Below are 20,917 nucleotides of genomic sequence, written 5' to 3' on the forward strand. Positions count from 1 at the left end.
AAACCCCACCCCATTCCATGACTTCCCCCTTCAGCTCCGGCGACGGTTACCCAGGACGCAGGAAGATTGCTCTTCGGATGTCTTTCGAATAGCGTCGAGGGGTTAGGCGGCAAAGTGCTACTGTCTCCGGCGTATTCGATTACCCGGCGGCGTTGACGAGCGGAAAGATAGGGTGTCTCAATGAACGAGAGGATGCGGAGAAGGATTTCGGTTGGAAGGTGGATGGGCGACTCAGGCTGAGTATCGACATCTGACGAAGCTTGGGAACGCGACAGGGTGAGTTGTGGGAGGAGGATTTGCAGCTCCAACTGGAGCATCGTCGTACTTCTCGCCATCTGCGGGCCTGAACCCCTAATCAAGAGAGCTCTTGCCAGTCTGAAGAATTCCAGAGCCTCTTTTTGTGTGGAAACATCGAGCTCGGACTGGCGTTCGTAGGTCTTTTCTCTGAAAATGGCTTGTTGGAAACGCTTAGCATTGATGTTGGCAGAAGTGAGGTATGAATGTATATTAACCTTTACGATAAACAAGTTTGCTGCGGTTGGGAGGTAAGATGTTCACGGTGCCAAGGAATGAAACCTCTCGGGTATCACGACGAGTGGCAGCCATAAGTGTGGATGATGTGGTCAAGAAGAAGGTCAAGAGAAGTCCGGATAAGAAAGAAAGGCCCAACCTTGCGCCTTTATAGAGTCACCAAGAACAATGGAGTTTCAGATGTCTCTTACATGACGTCTTTTGTCAACCTTTTGCCAACCTTTTCGGACGAGCCTTTGAGGTTGCTTTCAGGCCTCGACTTGTGTGGCGTTGTTGGCTCTCCGATATGGAATTCGAACCCCGCAAGCGCCTCATGGCACATTCCTTGATGCCGCCAGCCTCTGACCGTAGATCATCTTGCACCTTTACAAAAGTATTACATTCGATATGCCTAGGGTATCTACGCGTAGCTCGACCGCAACTACGAATTCGAGTAATGGGTTCATTCTCAAAGCAGCATCCGGAAGTAAGAGACGCGTTATTGTACCGCGTCCGAAAACATATGAAGTGAGTGTGCCAGTGATCATGAATAACTTTGACATCGATTTATAGGGCCCGATACTCTTGTGCTTAGGAGGCCATCTCTGTTGCCGCAAAATACTTTCCATCCATCCCGAAAGCCGAGATCAACCTCCAAAGTGACGAACTTGACATTCTTCCGGGAGACATGGTCGACATCTCTCCCGAATTTTGGGAGCAAGCGATGACGATTCTGGATTCTGTCTTTGTCGTACGAGGTGAGAATCATAGCCGCCGCTATTGTCGTTGTGATGCGATACTATGGAGGAGTCATTGAGTTGCTCCGCTACTGGATCTTAGGCGCTATGCCCCCTAGATGCGACAGCACCCCAGCACGCGCGTCGCTGGATATCAAGCCAACAGTCCCTGCCCAAAGCTCTTCCCTTGTATCTAGTAAGTAGCTACTGCCGTCGTCTTCATTATGACAATGTTCACATCGATGTTAATCTTTTCCAGCCAGTGTTCCTTCCCAGCCCAAGCGGATCATCAGTCTTATCCTATCGTATAGTGGACCACGATTTGATTTTTGCGTCAAAGATTCCATCAGTATGCTCAAAATCACACGGGTATTTGCTGAGAGGGTTCAGAAAGATGCGACAGATTTACACCTTATCTATCTTTGGTCGCCTATTTCTCCGACTGCGACCGTCGGTGATATCAACTGGATTCCTGGGCACAATATCATCTACGTCCTCCCCAAGCAGACAGGAGGAAAGCCAGTCATATACCTCATGTCACCAACGGAACTGGACGCGACAGTGAACCTCTCTCTTATCCCATGCTGGACGCTGTCCGCCATATATCCTGTTGTTCCGGTGAAGACAGAAATCCTGGGCGGCCAAAACATCACTTGGGACGTATATATCCACGGAGGCAGCAGTCTGACCGATAAGAACACGGGCTTAGACGCAGCGTATCTTTACTGGGAAGCAAAGTAAGTTGTTCTCGTCGTCTCGTCTCTGGATGTTCAGATGTATTGATATCGCGCGAAGGACCGTTCCAGATACGCCCCCTTCTCCTCCATCATCTCCCTTACCAGGACAACATGCTTTTGTCGAGCGGTTTTGTCCAAACACCAGCGACCTTTACGACAACAACTCAGTTGTACTTCCGGTACCCCTCCTCATGCCGTATCTCGACAAAGTCCTGAAGACGCTTGGCCTTCATACTGAGGCGCGAACCTCGTTTATCACGTATGTACTGAGTAACAGGGTGCCTTCTCTTACCATTTTCTGACGCTCGACGGGATAACTTGATGTTTCAGTTATTGGCTGCCTTCGTTCCTCAAACACACCCATGTTGCCCTTCGCTTCGTACCTCAGGCAGCATACGAACGCGCTGCACCCCTCAACGTTTCTCCCGCCCCGGATGTCGTTACCCGGGTCTTCATGCTGTTCAAGGGTGTACCTTTAGAGAACTTGGAGCTGTGGCCTGAAGCTCAAGTCCGTGTGACGAACAACGTGGATATGTGGTGTGAAGTGGTTGGTGTTGATGCCGAGAAGGCTTCGAATGCGGGGTTATTCAGGGTACTGGAATGGGGTGGGATGGAGGTGCTTCGAGGGTGATATATCGCGAAAACATCCAGTTCTCTTTGATTAGCATTGCATTAAGTTAGCATGGTATCATCTTTGTCTTATCGGGACTCGGATTTTTTTTTGCGTACGTCGCTTTTCTGAATTCCATCATGCAATTCGAATTCGAGCGCCCGTAGTCGAAGATGTGGCGCGTTAGTGGCACGACTTGAGCGCGATGCTCCCGACGCGTTGTCACTCAGGCGCATGGCATATGCTGGGCGAGGTCCAATCCTAGTGCGGACAATTTGGGCCAAAAACTGGTCTCATGTTTGATCATAGTGCGTACTGTGGCGGACTAGGAAGCTGGTCACCCGAGCTTTCTCCACCTCTCCGCTAATATATATGCTGAATTTCCACATAATTATAGTCCAGTCGTATAGACTGGCATCTTTTGTACTCAAATATGCACGCTGGACTCCGGAGGATAACGGAATGGTAGTGCGTGAATATTCTTCGGAGGCGAGTCCAGAAAGTGGCGAAACAGGGAAGCTGGTCACGCGCCAAAAGAGCGCGGCCATCGCCGAAATGGGTGGCCGAAAGGCGCCACATCCTGCCACATCCCCCTTGTCTGCCGACTTTATGCCCACGATCACTGCTTGACTTGGTACCAAAAGTACCCAGAACGATTCAATATATATGCTTTCATACCCACAAATATTTGTGGGACAATCAGATTTTATTTGGGCTCAATATTCATTCGGGCTTTTGAGAAGGGTGAAAACAGCCACTTTCAGAAGATCAGGGTGTTCTCAGCCCAAACAATTCGGTAAAAATACCAGCTTTATCGGAAAATGAATTATACAGTGCAATGAAACAGTGGATATAATTTGGTCGTAGGAGCCAGTGTGAACGACTACGATAGAGCTTGACCATCTGAGAGCCTCTTCTGACTACTCGGCTATGTAAACCCCTCACAAAAAGATGATATGTGCAATAATAAGCAACTAATAGATGCCCAAACAATGCGTAGTAACTCATACCATATCATATTTCAGACCATAGATACATTATTTGATGTGAGTACGCTCACATTGACGCCTGGCAAGGCTGTCGAGGTCAGTCAGGCTCCGGGCATGGCCCAAAAGTGCCACAGAAACACCATCTCTCACAGCATTTTTCCGTTTTTCACAAGGGCTTCACGAGTACTCTCTGAGTTTTTTTTGAAGAACTCGACGAGAGCCACTAGGCCTGCTGTATATGTAGAAGACCCATGATGCCATTCTGTAAAATCAAATTCTATCGATCCTTGACCAGCTTCTATGTGTGACCAGCTTCCCTGTGGGCCACAGTATATTTTCGGCATCCGAAGGACCCCAGGTCCGATCCCAAACGAGACAAAAGTGGTGAACTTGTGACAAGGTCCGATCCTACCATGGCCTACAGTGCGCCGCACTCTTTGTCTAGAGAGAGAAAGAGCAGGCGATCAGTAAAGTTAGAAAGAAGTTCTCAGCCCTCGCCACACTATCTTCTCAGTATGGCCATGTCGATACTTCGATCGACAGCTTCCACACGCCATAGTATTCCAATCTCGGGCTCAATATTGATGACGGCTGAGACGTAGCCCAGTACGAGTAAACTGAATATATGAACGTTTAGATTAGCAAGACAAGGTTAGGACTGAAAGTGGTCACCTCCAAGGGGATTTTTTCTCAGAGGAAAGAAAAAGGAAATGAAGAATAGTAAGGGACTCGGGACGTTCCGCGTCAAGTTCTTGTGTGAAATTCATCTCCGGGTCATACCGCGGAGAGTGGGGCGCCTACATACGATATCGACTTCAACGCTTCCACTACGTGCACCTCCCAGCACCTCCCTCCGTTTTAGCCTTGGAGTGCTTCTACGCCCAATCTACGCCAGGCTTCCAGAAAGGAAAGACGTGACAAAGCTAGCCTTTACTCGGACTGAATCAGTGCTGGAAAAATCATGTAGGGCGTAGAATCGTGTCTCCGAAGTTCGAGTTCTCAGACTCAGCAGCTGAGAAACGCCGTGCGCAATTGCGTACGAGCGAAGACGACCTCGATGGCCTCCTGACCATAATCGGAAGGCTCAGCAGTGGGTGCTGCATCTTAATGAAAGAACATGCGGTATGAAGCGCCGGCGTGGTAGCCCTGTTTATATTCTCGAGCAACTTGCGAGCGACCAAGTACGCTCCGCGTAGCCCTTCACCACACTCTACCCATTCGATGGATTCTGAAATCAAAGGACCGGAGCGTACGTTGACCTCTTTGGTGTGCATAAAGTCTGGCTCATACGCTTTCATCCCCCTCTAGCCGTGCACCGAACGACGCTTGCCAGCATAATGGCGGTACACGGACATTACCTACTGAGAAAGATAGATCAATTCAGTACGTCTCACTATCGATTTTAATATATTGTCCATTCGCCCGCATCCTAAGCTCACTAGTATTGTCTTTTGGATTGCTTCCTTCTCATCTCCTCTCCAGCCGAGAACAGCCCCTACTTGTGTGGCATTCCCCTTCTCTATCTTGGATCTCAGCCCCTCTACCTTTTTACAAAAAAGGTCCTTTCGTCTGTCTGGGGAGGAATTCTTAAGGCAACGGGACGGCGCAGATATCGTATGTATCTATTGCCTTGTTCAGTTTATCACCGTTCCATTCACCCTCCACATATAGCCACCCCTGCTGAAGTCGATTATGTCCACGCCATGATTCTCAATCTTTTTAACGGTGACGACCGATATGATCACGGTCGGCGAACAGTATCCCAGCGCACTCTAGGCCCCGAGTACAATACGATGCGGACGGCGGACGATGGGGTCGGGATGCTAAGACAGGACAGAGGAGCGCACACACACCAGACTTCAAAGCAGCTCATACATATTGTTGACTAGAATCAATCCGATTCGCAGTCGAAAAATATTCATCGCTTGTCGCAAAACTTGCATCTGGCTGGTCTTGCATGATGTTGCCAAACCATGCCTGAACATCCCCGCCAGGGAAACAGAGCCTGATCAGGGTTCCCGAGCTTTAGAAAGGGGATGAGCGGGCTGGTCAGGCCAATCAGGCCTGATCAGCCTGACGGACCTGCACAGGCGTTATACGGCGTGTTGCGGGCTGAGCAGTCCTGACGACGATATATAGGAATAATAGAAAAAGGATGTTTCATCTTTTTGTACCTCTCCTTGTACCCCTCTGTAGTATCCTTTTCTTACTCATGTAGTGCTCTTACCTTTATTCCTTACTTTCCTTACGAATTGTACTCGCTAGAAGTCTCTTATAGACCACAAGTATCAGGCCAGCGAGGGATTCGAACACCCGACTTGTGTTATGCTGCTCACGTCCTTGCGTTGGAGTCGCGAAACAGACCACTGCGTCATCGCGGAGTGGTCTATACTGGAACAATACTGGAAATGCTCTAAATATATCGTGGTCTTTCGTGGCGCGAAATGCATGCCCACAATGCTCCGCCAGATCTTTCACCCCTCATCTTCCCTCTCTTGAGGTCGAGGCGGCCTGGCAAGGTCCCTGTAGTCCAGTATACTATTTCAGCGATCAGACATGGTCAGGCCTCTTCAGCACTGGCCAATGGCATCAGAGCTATGTACAGACATTATTAGCCAGGATCAGCCCTGCTCAGCCGATGGCTCCAAAATGACCAGTCCTTGCCAGTCCTGCTCAGCTCTGTTCAGCAGACGACTTCAAGATGACCAGCCCGCACCAGCCTTGCTCAGCCCTGCTCAGGCCCGATGTGGGCTGGTCCGGTCATGCACGCTCCCTGTTCAGGCATTATGACTGCTATCAGGCTTCGCTATGGCTGACCAGCCAAATGCAAGTTTTGCGAGACTCGTCTGTCTGTGGTTATGCCATTTCTCAAACATCACCAAAGCCTCCACTCTCGCCCTAGAATATATCCTCCCCACGCTCCGAGCGCTGCACCCATTTTGTGTTTGTGTGCGAGAACTTTCCTTCTCGGGAAGATACTATATAATTCCAAATCCTCGAGACCCGAGGCCTGCTAAAGCATGGTTATATTCATGTCCTTTCACCATCGTGTTTCGCCACCTCAGCCTGGTCCTCGCCACAACGGAGATATCGGCAGTGGCCGGGAGCCAACCTGTGGGCTTCCTCTCACTTTCCTGCTGCTCGAAAAGAAAAATATGTATTTCCTCTTGCGATCTTCGACTTCGTGGAATGCGGAGGTATTTAAGACATGTACACCTGTATTGGCTTCACTGCATTACTGACTAGATGCTTGGGCGTCGCCGCAGACCGAACCGGAGCGGAGCTCTACGATAAATACCGTGGAGTCCTATCTAAAGCGGTCATTTCACACACAACTTGCTTCCGCATTTGTCTTCACTTGTACCACACCCGTCAACAGTTAGAAGGGGGGATGGAAAACGACGGAAAGAACCCACTCAAAATGTACGCGAACTTAGTCTCTACCTCGGGCTGGACACCCAGTTTTGTATATTGTAAGTGGTACAACGAGTAAATTTATTCACAATGACCAAGATGAGAGATAGATAGATATTGCAGATGATTGGCGTCGATAGTCTGGACGAAAACAAGAAGATTGGGTGCTCGATGGTGTATAATGCGACGAAATATGTGCGATTGCATAAGGCTAAAGCTGAATGACTGAGATGAGGACAGGACGGTGTTGGTATGAAATGCAAAACGTGAAAGGCAAGGTTGCGCGGGGCTTTCAGGAAGGTGAGACGAACTGAGACATATGTGGAAAACAGAAAGCTCGGAAAGTTGTAGGTGGCGGCTTGAAGAAGAGAAGCGCTATGGTCACCGAAAGGTGATTGAGCACAAAGGTTGCACAAGAGAGATAAGATGACTCGCGAGAGAGCCTCTTCAGACACTCGCCGACGAGGTGCGTACATAATGGCGAATAATGCGCATATTTTCGAGCTCTATGCTGGGCAATGTCCGATGCAGAATGCGTACCAAACGTCCTCCAAAACAGGACACCCGATCCGAGTGCGTACATTTTCCTCCCAAATCGGTCCGGACAAAAAGGGCAAAATTCGGCGGTTTTGGATCGGACCTCCCTAGGCATATGCCATGCGCCTTGTCACTCTCGCGTCTGTCACAGGCTCAGCGCGATCGGTCACATCAGGTCGTCCTCCGTCTTCGCGGTGCCTTAGGCTTTTGGCCAACTTTGGTTTCTACCACGATCTTCGAGACAAAACTTTTGATTTTTCGGATCCACTACTATCATTCCGCTATGGCAAAGACGCGTAACTCCACATCAACAGCTGCTGCAAGCAGTGCCTTTCTCTTGAAAGCGGCCCCTGGCGGCAAGAAGCGCGTGGTTGTCCCGCGTCCGAAGACATACGATGTAAGTTCGATAGGTCGCGCTGTACTCGAGCTGGGATTCTATAATTGATACCAGCGATAACATGCGTCTAGGATGCTCTCAAGGCGGCTGCTAAGCACTTCCCTTCGATACCGAAAGACGACATCGTCCTGCAAAGCGATGAACTCGATATCCTTCCTGGGGAGCTAGTGGAAATTTCCGCGGAATTTTGGGAAGAGGCCGTCGTCTCGTTGAACTCTGTATATGTTGTACGGTCTGAATCACATGACGGTGCGTGTGTTCTACCCGTTTGTCCTTGTGATTTGTAGAGATTCTAATCCACAGCCCATCGCCCGGCTCATATAATGTTCTATCGGTGGCGATAGACTTCTCCTGCGGTGCGTTCGTATTCTTATTATGATATCCTTATCGCTAGCTATAGAACACTGACGAATTTCCGCTGCCGTGTCATCAGATTCTGATGATCAGGTGCTTCAATCCCCTTCATCGTGCACGAAAAAGTCTCCATCCCCCGAAGTGACTCTCCCAGCTTCATTAGGTGAGAGACCACTGCATTCGTAATGACGATATGTACCTGATTTCACTGTCGTAGACCTTGTGGAGAAGTCTGACACAAAGGGATTCAAAACAATCAGCGTATCCACCTCGTGGGGGATCATCCAGTGCAAAGTGGGTCGGAAAACTAGGGTAGCGACGCTTTTGAACAGGGCTGCGGAGGCCCTCAATAAGGAAGCCTCTGAGCTTCGATACTTTGTCGATGGAGAGTACCTCCACCATCAGGGCGTAGTTGGCGATGTTCTTTGGGAGAAGGATGAAGACTATCCGCTCACCATTGATATTTTCCCCGTACAATCCGGAGGGAAGCCAGTCATCTACCTTTTTTCGCCTATGGAGATGGACGCGACTGTGAATCTCAGTCTCGTGCCGTCATGGAAGTTCTCTGCTATCTACCCTGTCGTCCCCACGAAAATTAGCGTTTTAGGCGACGAGAGGCTCAGTTGGAAAGTACGCACTCACGCTGACGGGAGTCTGCTGGAGAAGACTACAGGGCTCGATGTCGCTTACCTGTTCTGGGAAGCCCAGTAAGTCGATATCCCTCGATTCCTGTGGCAAGAGGTCCTAGTCACTGACGACATATGCAGTACCAACGCAGGGGCCCCGCCATCCCCTCCTTCATCTCCTTTGCCGGGTCAGAACGCTTCGACCGAGCGCTTCTGCCCAATTGGTTCCAACCTCTATGACCACAACTCCGTCGTGCTCCCTGTTGCGAGTCTCACCCCGTACTTGGACAAAGCCCTGATGTCTCTTGGCCTGCATACAGAGGCCAGAACTTCCTTCATCACGTACGTCGAAGGTCTTTACAGGCCTTTCAAGGGTCTTCGCTGATTTTTTCGGTGAATTGATGTTCTAGATACTGGCTACCCTCCTTCCTCAAGCACACCCATATCGCCCTTCGTTTCGTCCCTCAAGCGGCGTACGAACGCGCCGCACCGCTAGATGTATCCCCCGTCCCAGATGTCATCACTCGAGTGTTCATGCTCTTCAAGGGGGTTCTTGAAGAGAACTTGGAGATGTGGCCCGAAGCGCAAGCGCGTGTAACCAAGGATGTAGCGATGTGGCGTGATGTTGTCGGTGTCGATATTGAGAAAGCGTCCGACGCGGTGTTGTTCAGAGTGCTGGAATGGGGCGGGATGGAGGTGTTGCGGGCGTGATCTGTTGGAAGTCTGCAAGACGAATTATTTTCTTGTCGATTTAGTTGCTTTTCTTGTGCTCTGTGTTACGACCATGACTCGACGGTCGTGCTTTTCATCCCTATTGTATATTTTCTGAATCCCTTATAATCTTGGTTTTTACCGGTTTGTGCTCAGATCTCTATGCCAATATGGCTCTGGGAGGTGACTGGCTGTGAACTTCGAATCAAGGTGCAATGAACGCATGAACATCATCAATAAATAGGCTACACGAGTTGATGTGTGGCCTTCTATATACACCGTTTTTTACCACCCAAGAACGCCTTCGTCACCGCTCCCTTCTCTTTGGCTCTTCAATCCATCTCCGCCAACACGCTCGAATACTTCCTCGCCCAGTACTCCATCAACATCCTCTCTTCGCTCTGCTGTGTAATTATCATAGCCCACCAGAGAAGCATCCCATGACCGACTGCAAACGACACCACGAAACTACACAAGGCCGGAGACTTTTCCCACATTCTTGTCCACAGCACCACCAACAGGACCAGCGTAGCCGTGAAGCCGTGGAAGTACGGATGATCAATCGTGTAAGCTAAGTCCTCCAATATTTCGTCCATGGGGGGTAGAGCACTTGTAGAGACGAAGAGAAGACGGGTAGAGACGAGGACGAAAATGACAACCATGACGAGAAGCAGAGTGCGTTGGCGCGAAGAGCAGGAAGCTGGTATCACAGATCTGGGGGCACCAGACGTATCGTGCAACCCGGTGCGTGGAGAACCACTATCGTACCCGGACGAAGAAGAGAGAGATTTCGACGGAAAGGCAGAGAATGATGGGAATGAGTAGTTGGCGGGTCGGACCGTGTCGAGGATGGCAGAGTAGAAACTTGAGGAGCGGGAGTTTCCCGGTCGCTCGATTTTTGGAGCGAGATGACCGTCAATTAGAGTATCTGTAGAGGATACCGCCTACGTATAACGCATGTGAGTTGATTATGAGGGTTGGTGAGAAGAGAAATGCGGGGTGCGTACCGTTGGGGCCTGCATCAGACAAAACAGTGTTGAAATAAAAATCAGAATGTTGTGACAGATGCCAGATGAGAGAATTCTTTTCACCTCAGAGCCACCGCTTTCGGAGTACCCGTCCGATGAAACACCCTTAGACGAATTCGAGGACTATATAGACGGGGAAGTGTAAGCGCGCTATGCATACGAGGAACGCGTTTGAACGAGGACACAGTTCGCGAGAAAAATCCTTACCTTCAAAAAATTCGGGATACTCTTTATAGCCAACTCTTTCACCCTGACCCTCACGCTCCTTCTCCGCTTCGGCCCAGATTTTTCGCTGTCGGACGACCCTGAGCTGGAACCCCTCTCGAGACTTAGACTCGAAGCCGAAGATGCTAGTGACCTGTCGTTGGTAATGACGCTGGCTGAAATGCTGGTACTAGACGTAGACTGTGACTGAGAGAGATGATAGGCGTTTGGGTGGAGACCAGTGGTGGCCATCCGGAGGGAGCGAATTGTGCTTCGGTGAGGGACGGCTGAACCAGCAGCATCACCGGGTATGGAATCACCGCTGCTCGAAGAGCGAGAGGTTGAGGGTGATGTCTACAGCGATTCGGCTATTAGTGTTGTGAATATATTGGTCTCAAGGAATGGACGTACCATGGCTGTTATGATCACAAAGTAATTCAATACGAAGTTCCTAAGGCAGGTGAAGAGTGAATCTGAAGCGGGTAAGAAAGGGTTATGCAAAAGAAATTAGAGAAGAAGCGTGAATTGATTCGACAAATGAAATCAGGCTAGCCTGCCAGTTTCAAGGCTGTCTCAAGTTCAGTGTCAGTTTGAATTAAGGTGAAACCAATTCTGTCGCCAGGTCTTTCCGGATTGCGACCCCGTGGGATACAGCAGCAATGTTGATGAGATGTGTAGATAATACGTGCAGAGAGAACCTAGTAGTCCAGCAAACTGAGCCAGGCAAAACAAGATGTACTGAGGCTAGAGATGTGACTAACTGACTGCTATCTGATTCACGACCTTTGATTAGCAAAGACTAGCCGGGTTCACGAATTCGAATTGACACTGCTCTCGTCAATATTAATCCACAGCGATTCCGGGCTCCTCCTTCCATACTCGATAATTGAGCTGCACTCCATTGCTAGAGTGCACCACCTTTCGTCACAATATAACATTCACATTCAAGATATTCGCCCCCTCCCCTCCCCTGTTTGGGTCCGAAGTGTTAGACGTGGCCCCTTCGATGGCGAGGGTCACACATCCATCAGTGATGAAGTATGTCAAGTATTGTAGAGCTCACAGAAGTCGGTGTCCGTAGTATGACAGATGGACCACTCGGACCAAAAGGGGCAGGGGTTACACCACCGTGAGCACTAAACAGACCCAAGCATCTCTCGTCGCAGCAGGGCTATGACTGCCGTACTTGGGGCAGAAATAACCTACATACGACCAACCTACGACTCCATGTGCAACTTGAATTGCCGCCAAACATGCCAGCTACTTAAGGGTAACGCACCTGGAATCATCGTTAGAGACAGACCGTTTTTCGCTCGTTGTGCTCTATCGACGAGTGACCTGAAAAGCTCCGAGTTTTAAAAACAAATCCTCATGGTGACATGAGTGTACGTTCGCCGTGCGGTAGACGCCGACGTAGAAGTTAAACCTAGCACCTAACCCTATATTATGGCCGAAGCGGTAATGAGATGACGTCAGGGAAAGCCACTGGATACAAATAAGGGGCCGAACTTGGCGGGCACTTCGTACTACTCCCTCTACTTGTCTGCTCGCCGTCGTCGACGACATACTCACGCACGCGACCATCTGCATTACATTTTTCCTTTCACCGCACGACGCGCAACGATGGATCAACCACCAGCATTGAAACCAGAGGGTGTGGCGACGCCAGCCTCCGAATGGGCGGACGAAACCAATAAAATCCTCGGGAACGGCTCGTCGACGACGACAGACGCATCGGAACTCACTAAAAACCCCCGAGCGACAGCGACAGAGCAGCACAAACCCCAGCTCGTTCACGCGCTCAGCACACCTGGACTTGAACTTCCCGGTGCATTTCCTCGCGATGCAGTCGCGGAAAGCACCACAAATGCTGCCGATTCTCTCCCAGACGCAGACACGGTGAGGGCTACTGTTTTGGGTGTCACTGCGGATGCGGCAACACTAGCAACGACAGCGGTGGAAGCGGTGAAGGAGCAGCTTCCGGCGCAGGAAGATGTGGCACAAACCGTCAACAGCACGGGGGAGACGGTCGGGAGCTACGTTCCTGCGACGCATGACGTGACGAGCACACTCGCGAGCGTTGGGGAGGCGGCCGCTGGCTATATTCCTCAGGGACTGAAGGATACTGTCGCTGCATACCTCCGTACGTCCAGTCCCGCTCCTCCGTCTATTTTTGGATATTGATGCTCGCCACTTTGTTTTGCAGCGGGCACCACAGCGACCACGGACGCCATCTCTGCCTCGGATAACGATATTGCACACGAAAAGTCGTTGCCTACAGATGAGGGCAACAACCTTCTGTCTCATTCCATTCCCGACGCTACGAAATCTGAAACGGGACTCGCCCGTCTTCCGGACGACAACGGCTCGAGCACGACGGGGAATGCACCAACTGTTACCGTTGGTGCAACAGGTCTCGGTGTTCCGCATGAAGCAGATCTTGGTAGTGGAACGACGAACGCGACAGCGGAAGGTGCGTGGTTTATTTCTTTGTATATTTCGTCTGTTCTTCTTTTCATCCGGGCACTTGGCTGCGGACTGTCCCGCTTACGATTTTTGGTTGACTGAACTGGCGCTGACGGTCGTGATTTGTTTTGCTTTTGCCCTTTCGCTTCCAAACACGCATCGCCTCGCGTCTATTTCTGCTCGACGATCCATCTCTGCGGCTGCGCACCATCTCTTCATCATTAACCGCCACGTCCCGCCTTACCATATAACATCGCGCGCTTTCGGTCGGCCAACCCGTTTCGCCATTCACCCACTCACCTCGCCTGCATTTACTCTCTGCCCAACGCCGGTCTCTCGCTATGCCTTTCAAAAACGCACTCCGCCGTCTCTCAATATTCCATCGTTCGTCTGCGAATCTCACAACGCTAATGACATCATCGTCTATGCACTCGCCACCTCATGCTTCGCCCTCGCCCATTCACTCTGCGTCTACATCTGCGCTTCCGTCACCCTCGTCGCCCACGACATCGTCATCTTCATCGCCACCCATTCAACCTACTTCGGTTATTCGCCGCCGCGCATCCACTTCTGAATCCCGTTCTCACTCCCATTCGCGGGCTGATTCTCCGTCCCGTCGTCGTTCTCGCTCGGCATCTGTTTCGACATGTTCTACGACTTCGCTGGATTTACCCAACCCTTATTCGATTGATATGCATATCGAATCGGATGGTGATAATGTTACTCCCGTGGATACGAATGCGGACGATTCATTCTCTTTCGACGCCAATAACTTCGCACATATTTCTACGTATCTCAATTCACCGCCGTCCGAACTCGACCACGCAAACAACACTCTTGCTGCTTCACACAACCTACCCAACATCACTTTCGACGCTCCTCCGCTGGACATGACCCTCACCAATCCATCCCACCGCACCGACGGCTCCGAATCCACGTCAATCGACGCCGACTCCGTCTCTGGCTTCCCAAACCCATATTCCATCGACGGTCACGAACCACTGCCCGTCTCACATCCTATCCGTCGTCAATCGATGCAACCGTTTCAACTTGCGGCGCTTCTACCTCAACCGGTTCAATATCAATCGCAACGTCCACGCGATGATCTCGAACGACGACGACGACGACAATCGACGGCTGGGGCGTTGTCTGCGCGGGAATTGGTGGCTGCTTTGCCTGTGCCGTTATCGTTACCGTTACCTCTGTCTTCCTCTCCCTTTGGCCGGACCCGTGCGGTGTCGATGTCGGCTTCGAACATGGACGTATTCGTGCCTTTTGATTTCAACTTCGACCCGAATACAGATGCAGGAGCAGACTCGACCACGGCGGGAGGAGAGAGTTTGGTGGGAGGGGGAGAAGAGGAGAAGAGGTTGGCTGAGGAGGTGGCGGCGGGGGTGGCGGCTGCTACGGCCGGGATGGGGTTGGGTAAGGCTGGGGAAGACGAGAACTTGGATAAAGGGAAGGGGAAGGCTGTTGAGACTGAGGTGGATGAGGCGGAGGATGAGGGTGAGTGATCCTCTTTTAGTTTATTCCTTTCTTTTGTTTCGCTTGTGGAGGTGATGGTTCTGGTGGATTTTTTTTCGGTGGCGTAATGATTGCGGATATCTAGACGAATGAGAGACTGACCTACTCCTTATATATGGTTCGTTTAGAAAACGACACTATAAGCCCGTTACCGCCCAAGGCTGTCGACCAAGGCGAAGGACTCGGGTTGGGTTTGGGATCTGTCGGAGGTTTGTCACTTTCCCCCCGTTTATCCTCGTCGTCTATCTTTGCATGCGAATTCATTGAACCTTTCATGTTGTCTTTTACAGCCGGCGCCACCGCCACACCTCCTCCTGCACCCGCCCTTCCGGCCTCCTTGATGCCAGGCCACCCGCAATCGAGCACTCCCCCTGTGCTTTCGAGTGCCCCGGGGTCACCTTTAAGTAAGGAGGAGTTTGGTACACCGACTACGACCTCACCGACGACGGGTGTACCATCGGTTGCGGCTCCAGAGCCCATTGTGCCGTCGGTTTCGCCTCCTGCGACGAATATACCGTCGGTCATGACTCCGGCCTCTGAAGTGAATGCGACGCCGATTATATTCGCGTCTACGACCCCGTCAGGCCCGAAGACGGGGATTCAGACCGTCGGTAAGCCGGGGACTGAGACGACGCCTCCGCCGACTATGAGGACCGAAACGGACACGACGGAGAATGCGGATAGGGATAGGGAATTGGATGCGGATGTCGAGCCTGCCGTCAAGAGCAATGAGGTTCAGATGGTGAGTTCTTCTTATTTCATGCATTCATGTCGAGTTTTCGTCCCCTACCTTTTTCGCTATTTCAAAACCTCCGTTCACTGAGCGGAGGCCCCCTTCGGCGATCACTTCGTGTATCGATCCTTTCCTTTCTTTTTCCTCATGTTGACCATGTTTCCTGCATGTGTCCTGTGTTTCCTCTCTGCGTTTGATCCTTGATTTTCCTCCCTGTTTTTCGGTCTATTCGTCGATGTCCGTGCCCTCCGATGCCTGTCCCGATGCCTTCGCCTTGGACCGGACTGTTCGACGGAATGTTGCTGCTTCCGCTGGACCTGCCATCGCCCGTGCCCGTGCGCACGTTCACGATGACCGTACCGGATTTTCTATACCGCCATTGCGGCCTATACCAATTCGACGTATTCGACTTCCATTCTCTTTCGTGCCTCCTCGCTGCGGACCCTTTCGTCTACAGACGGAGAATGGTGCGAAAGGGAGAAACGGAGGATACGTTCCCGCACCCGCTATCGACCTCTCGGCATTACATCCCGACTCTTCACCTGACTCTGCGGAACCTGCACACATCTCTCATGAGGCTTCCGACACCACGCCCATCCACCCATCCTCTTCGACATCGAAGGATACCCACACTCCTTCATCGTCCCACAGAGGCTCCATCACCGATATCTCGCCTCCCAAGGACGCTAATCCCCACTCCGACGATAAAACCACTGCGCTCGCTTCCACTGCCGCTGCCGCGGCCACAACCTCTTCTCCCTCCAAACCCGCCAAAGATCACGCTCCGCCCCCTTCCCATTTCCTCCGCACATCGTCTTCATCTTCGTCGTCTTCGTCTTCTAGCTCCTCGTCTGACGAGGACAAGGGAGATGGAGCTCGGTCACATCCTACTACGCCGACTGGGGAACAGTTAGCCATGGGGACGACGACGGGGACGACGACCGAGGGGAATATGACGGCTAGTCCGCCTTGGGCACATAATGCACCGGCGGCGGATACTCCACATCATGACTCCGCACCGAGCGACTCGGACTGCAAGACCTCGAAATCATCCCATGCTGACGGTCCGAACGGTGAGACGAAAGGGGAGGAGAAAGCGTCCACGAATGCTGCACTCCATGAGCGAGAGCAGGGCCAGCGCGAGCTTGACGTGCCGAGGATCAATCTGAAGGCACGGGAGTGGAAGACATGGAAAGGAATCGACGATCGAACGAGTGCGGGGGACTATGGCTCGCATCACGCCGTGGGGAGGGATGCGGACCGACAGATGGCAGATGGGGACGACGACGACGTTGATGATATGGAGAAGGAGAGGGCGGCAGCGAGGGAGGAGAAGATGGCGAATGAGGCGGATGATGTGGATCTGGGGGGCGAGATTGGCAAGGGCGGGACGTGGACGAGGGCTGATGGAAGTCAAGTGCCACCATCAGGGCAGGGTATCGATAAGAGTGATGATTACGGCGAAGGTAAGGGCGGTGAGCAGCAGGAACACCCGGACCAGCAGTACAAGACGAAGGCACCGGACAGGGCACAAGAGGGCACGGCCAAGGCGGAGCGGGATAAAGCGGAAGCTGACAAGCGGAAACGCGTACTTGAACGTGAACAGGAACGGGACGCGAAGGAGAGGGAGGCGAAGACGAAGGCGGCGTCGATGGGGCCTCCCGGGGCGGCTGCGCTGGCTGGGGTGGGAGAGAAGGATACGAAGGAGGAGGCGCCGGAGGGATTGAAGGATGGAGGGGCGCCGACGACGCCGCTTAAGAAGCCGAGGTTTATGGATCGGGTCAAGGGGGAGATCAAGGCCTTGAGTGGAAAGTTTGGGGGCGATAAGGCGAAGGCGGAGGAGGGGAAGAAGATGGTTCATGGTGAGTAGGCATATTCATCGCTTCAAGGCCGAGTTGAGCAGTACGAAGAGAAGCCTATGGTTGGATGAAAGAGTAGATGGTTAGGTGTGATGTACGATACGGTACCGATTTTTTTTTTTTGGTGTGTCGTTTGGCTTCGTCATGTTTGTTATGGTTGTGCGTGTTACTTCATTGGACGTTCCATATCATCAGGTACGGACTTGCTTTCGGACACGGACACGGACACGATCTTGGTCTCTATGATAAACAAGTAGTATACTCGGTCATTGCACTACTAGGCAGGAGTAGTCGGTTATCCCTTGAACCGTATTGGTTTGGTGATATAATTGTTCGGTCTTTGCGTCGGTGTTAGCCTCGTCATCTCCCCTTGAAGATACTATATCTCGATGTCCCCTCGTCCAAATAATTTTCAGTCGGTGTCTTTCCAACTACACCTCGACCCTCCGAATACGGCCTCATAGAGCGAACAACGCTATCATAGGCATCAAGTTCGAATTCAGGGTCGAGCTTTGTGGCGGTGAATCAAGTTGTGGCGTCAAACTTGGTGCCATGTTCTCGGTTCGAGCCACGTGGCGTTGACTGGACGCCGAGCTCTCGAACTGAACTCGAACATGCTTCGTCTCAACTTCCTGCCTTCCCTCCATTGACTCGCTATTCTGATTATCGTTCTATTCATATTAGACAGCTCTAAGCTTCCGACGTTCAAGAACCAAGGACACGGGGATCTTGTGTAATGTCGGTGAAAAGCACAGTCACCAGTGTTGGCCCAAAGTTGAACTTCGTTCCTCGTCTTGTCTTCGTCTGATAACCTGGCGCTCATCCGGTGAGCTTTTACACGTCTTTCTCTCATTCTCAGCTATCTGTAAGTAATTTCTTGGATGAAATACGCCATTTTTTCTAATAACGAGTTCGAAGCTGCTGGGCTTCATTCTTCACTCCCCGCAGTCGCCTTCGGCGACGGCGACATCCGTATTCCTCAAATGTAATAAGATGCTAGCATCTACAAGTCAGGATAGAAGCTCTCGAACTCTAGAGCTCGCCTGTAACCTTCGGGAAAAGTCTTTTTATCAGGCTTTATGACTCCAGCAGTGCGTGGAAGGCCGTGCCATGCTGACCTCTTTTCACACGGGCATGTCGGCTTTCCCCACTTCTTGGGCCTTTCATGGGTTCTATGGGACGCGAGTGATATGGTTTGGATGCTCTTCCTTGTATGTAGAAGATGTTCAAAGACTCACACCTCGAAAAAGGTGGCCGCACAGTTCTGAATTGGCCGTTTCCTCGGACCTGCTCACGTGTCAGAGGGCGTGTGTAGCTCTGTGAGCCTGAGACGAGCGAGATTAGCTTAGAGTCTGGCTGGTGCCATGTCTCAGTATCATTCAGGAGTATTCATTGCTACAAGCTTTCTTGAACACCAGACCCGCTTCCTATACTTTTATCAGCCTCTACAGCTCGCTTCTTGGCATCGGCTTCTTGTGGCACTGTCGCCTTCATCGAGTGAAAACTCCAAAATACCAAACAGTGGGCATTTTTCATTGAGCGGCATACGAAACATCAATGCATGTCGACGGTACGTTAGCCGTCGCCTCTCGATTCACAGCTTTGCCGTTCTCAAAGACCCGACCTATGGCTATCTCCCGGTACGGAGCATATCATTCTTCGTCTGCCATGTGCATGATCGCAGCTTACCTGCGAGTACAGACCGGAATGCCCTCTTGGAAGATTATATTCAGACCTGCGCTAAAGCTTGGCTGTGGGTTCAGATACACAAAAACGCCCATACTCTGGCAGGCTCTCCCGCTCAGGATGTGCAGGACCACACTCGGCCAAATCAGCGCCTTCATGATATATTGACAAAATTTCTGCTGAATGTCTGCTATCGTGATGACGAGGGTGTATGTTCTCCCCCATAGGCCATAGATCACCGGTCTCTGCGCAAGGATGCGGTCTCGTGTTCCCAGGTCAGGGCGCTTACTCCGCGACGCCACTCCGAGAACCTCCAGTCTGGTATTCTCATGGGTGAGATCATCAATCGCCTTGTTGCACGGTAAGCACACAGGTGCGATCCCAAATCTACAGAGATAAATAGGAGCAGATATCTGTACCTGAGGCGCATTCAATTGGCCAGCTTTCGGAACCTATGCTTCCACCTGCGTCGATTGTGTAACTTAAGCATGCATCAATTCGGCTTCGTTATATTTTTTCCACGTAGGGACACGGCATTCTGGAGCCAACCAGACGGGAGTGTGGAAGCTATAGTAAGGGCCAGTCCTGATATATCTGCTTTTACATGAAATTAATTTCCGCTCACGAGCAAGCTTGCTGCGCATCCCGATAGTATCCAGTATGGCGACAGATACACTGCGCCATTCGGGTCTCCGTGGGGCGCATACTGGTTGAGGCATTGGGAAAGTCCGAGCTTGCCTCACCTATGAGACGAGCCCTGAGAGATCAAAGTTCACAGAGTTGCGGATATAGGAAGGAAGATAGACGCCTGTAGGTTTTCCTGGCCTATCTTTGCACCTAAAGGCACTCCTCCATGGTGACATTGGTATAAGCATCACCTGGATCGTCGGATGCGCGGTATGAGCGCGATGTTGTTTAGCCTGCTGCCCTCTCCTGGTATCCCAAAGATCAAAATCCACTTCCGTTGAAGACAACTGAATAGTTAGGTAGGCCGTCCTTTCACAAAGTTAACAAATCACTTTCAATCGTACTATATGATCTCAGGAGTAGGACTTACTATTGTGATGTTCTGCCTCCAATCTTCATATTACACTCGGTCTCACCGGACTAGTATGCGCGTGTATTTTCCTCACGTACAAGTTACCGTAGTGCGAGGACGAAAACGGAGCACAAACATAAGCTAGCGTGGCACAGTGATATTGGATGTTCCTCCGACTATTTGGTCGACTTCCAAGGAGCTCGCACGTCCGTCAAGGAGAGCTACAGCATTCGTGCTCATACATGCATGGCCAAATCTCTCGCGGTCTGTTGAACTCCCCGTTCCGTTGTAGACATGACCTGGACGAGAGCATGCCTCAAACTCGTGATCTTTACGTCTCTTCTTTTGGCATCGTATTCTACACGGTCAATCGTGCCAAAATCCTGAAACCGGCGCGATGATCAGAAGGTCTGGGTCTTGAAATACCTGGCCAGTCGCACCGATCTTTTCCTCATGCAAAAAAATACACGCTCCATCACACGGGCGTCCTTTAGTAGTAGCACACTTACACTAAGGATGGGGAGTACTGGCGGGGCGCAATGTTATAAGTTTCCGCACGTTTCATGAGGTGAGATCGCTGTGAAATAGACTATGAACCCTACACTGATCATTAACCTAATCGCGGCTTATACCCCGTGGAATTCCGCATTGTTTGCTGCGTGTTCATCATGATTCGCCCTAGGTTGGTGTGAGCGTTGGACATGTATATGGGAGCAGTCAAGTGCGTCTCAACTTAGACGCGAACCAGTGACTCCT

The 20,917-nt window shown here is 51.2% G+C and overlaps 6 protein-coding genes across 6 annotated transcripts; 4 read left to right on the forward strand and 2 right to left on the reverse strand.

Annotated features, from left to right (window-relative positions):
• Positions 1-1,598: 1,598 nt before the first annotated feature.
• On the forward strand, positions 1,599-2,615 carry STEHIDRAFT_61376 (uncharacterized protein; the record flags this gene model as incomplete). The annotated part of the gene is made up of 3 exons (XM_007306241.1): positions 1,599-1,984; positions 2,043-2,243; positions 2,315-2,615. The coding sequence occupies 3 exons, from the start codon at positions 1,599-1,601 to the stop codon at positions 2,613-2,615; spliced, it is 888 nt and encodes a 295-aa protein (XP_007306303.1).
• A 1,828-nt stretch (positions 2,616-4,443) lies between these two features.
• On the reverse strand, positions 4,444-5,373 carry STEHIDRAFT_123308 (uncharacterized protein). Its single transcript, XM_007306635.1, has 3 exons — positions 5,255-5,373; positions 5,066-5,197; positions 4,444-4,966 (listed from the first exon to the last, which is right to left on the reverse strand). The coding sequence occupies exon 3, from the start codon at positions 4,879-4,881 to the stop codon at positions 4,543-4,545; it is 339 nt and encodes a 112-aa protein (XP_007306697.1). The 5' UTR covers positions 4,882-4,966; positions 5,066-5,197; positions 5,255-5,373; the 3' UTR covers positions 4,444-4,542.
• Positions 5,374-7,793: 2,420 nt separating this feature from the next.
• Positions 7,794-9,745, forward strand: STEHIDRAFT_123309 (uncharacterized protein). Its single transcript, XM_007306636.1, has 7 exons — positions 7,794-7,931; positions 8,003-8,180; positions 8,276-8,287; positions 8,365-8,448; positions 8,503-8,992; positions 9,053-9,253; positions 9,322-9,745. Exons 1-7 carry the CDS (start codon positions 7,818-7,820, stop codon positions 9,620-9,622), a joined length of 1,380 nt encoding a protein of 459 aa, XP_007306698.1. The 5' UTR covers positions 7,794-7,817; the 3' UTR covers positions 9,623-9,745.
• A 209-nt stretch (positions 9,746-9,954) lies between these two features.
• STEHIDRAFT_112939 (uncharacterized protein) lies at positions 9,955-11,106 on the reverse strand (the record flags this gene model as incomplete). The annotated part of the gene is made up of 4 exons (XM_007306637.1): positions 9,955-10,566; positions 10,630-10,638; positions 10,714-10,773; positions 10,858-11,106. The coding sequence occupies 4 exons, from the start codon at positions 11,104-11,106 to the stop codon at positions 9,955-9,957; spliced, it is 930 nt and encodes a 309-aa protein (XP_007306699.1).
• Positions 11,107-12,477: 1,371 nt separating this feature from the next.
• STEHIDRAFT_159273 (uncharacterized protein) lies at positions 12,478-13,422 on the forward strand (the record flags this gene model as incomplete). Its single annotated transcript, XM_007306638.1, has 2 exons — positions 12,478-12,997; positions 13,061-13,422. 2 exons carry the CDS (start codon positions 12,478-12,480, stop codon positions 13,420-13,422), a joined length of 882 nt encoding a protein of 293 aa, XP_007306700.1.
• A 239-nt stretch (positions 13,423-13,661) lies between these two features.
• Positions 13,662-17,447, forward strand: STEHIDRAFT_159274 (uncharacterized protein; the record flags this gene model as incomplete). Its single annotated transcript, XM_007306639.1, has 4 exons — positions 13,662-14,826; positions 14,973-15,053; positions 15,135-15,586; positions 16,035-17,447. 4 exons carry the CDS (start codon positions 13,662-13,664, stop codon positions 17,445-17,447), a joined length of 3,111 nt encoding a protein of 1,036 aa, XP_007306701.1.
• Positions 17,448-20,917: the final 3,470 nt, after the last annotated feature.

This window comes from Stereum hirsutum, assembly GCF_000264905.1.
Source record: "Stereum hirsutum FP-91666 SS1 unplaced genomic scaffold STEHIscaffold_11, whole genome shotgun sequence".
Lineage (NCBI taxonomy): Eukaryota > Fungi > Basidiomycota > Agaricomycetes > Russulales > Stereaceae > Stereum > Stereum hirsutum.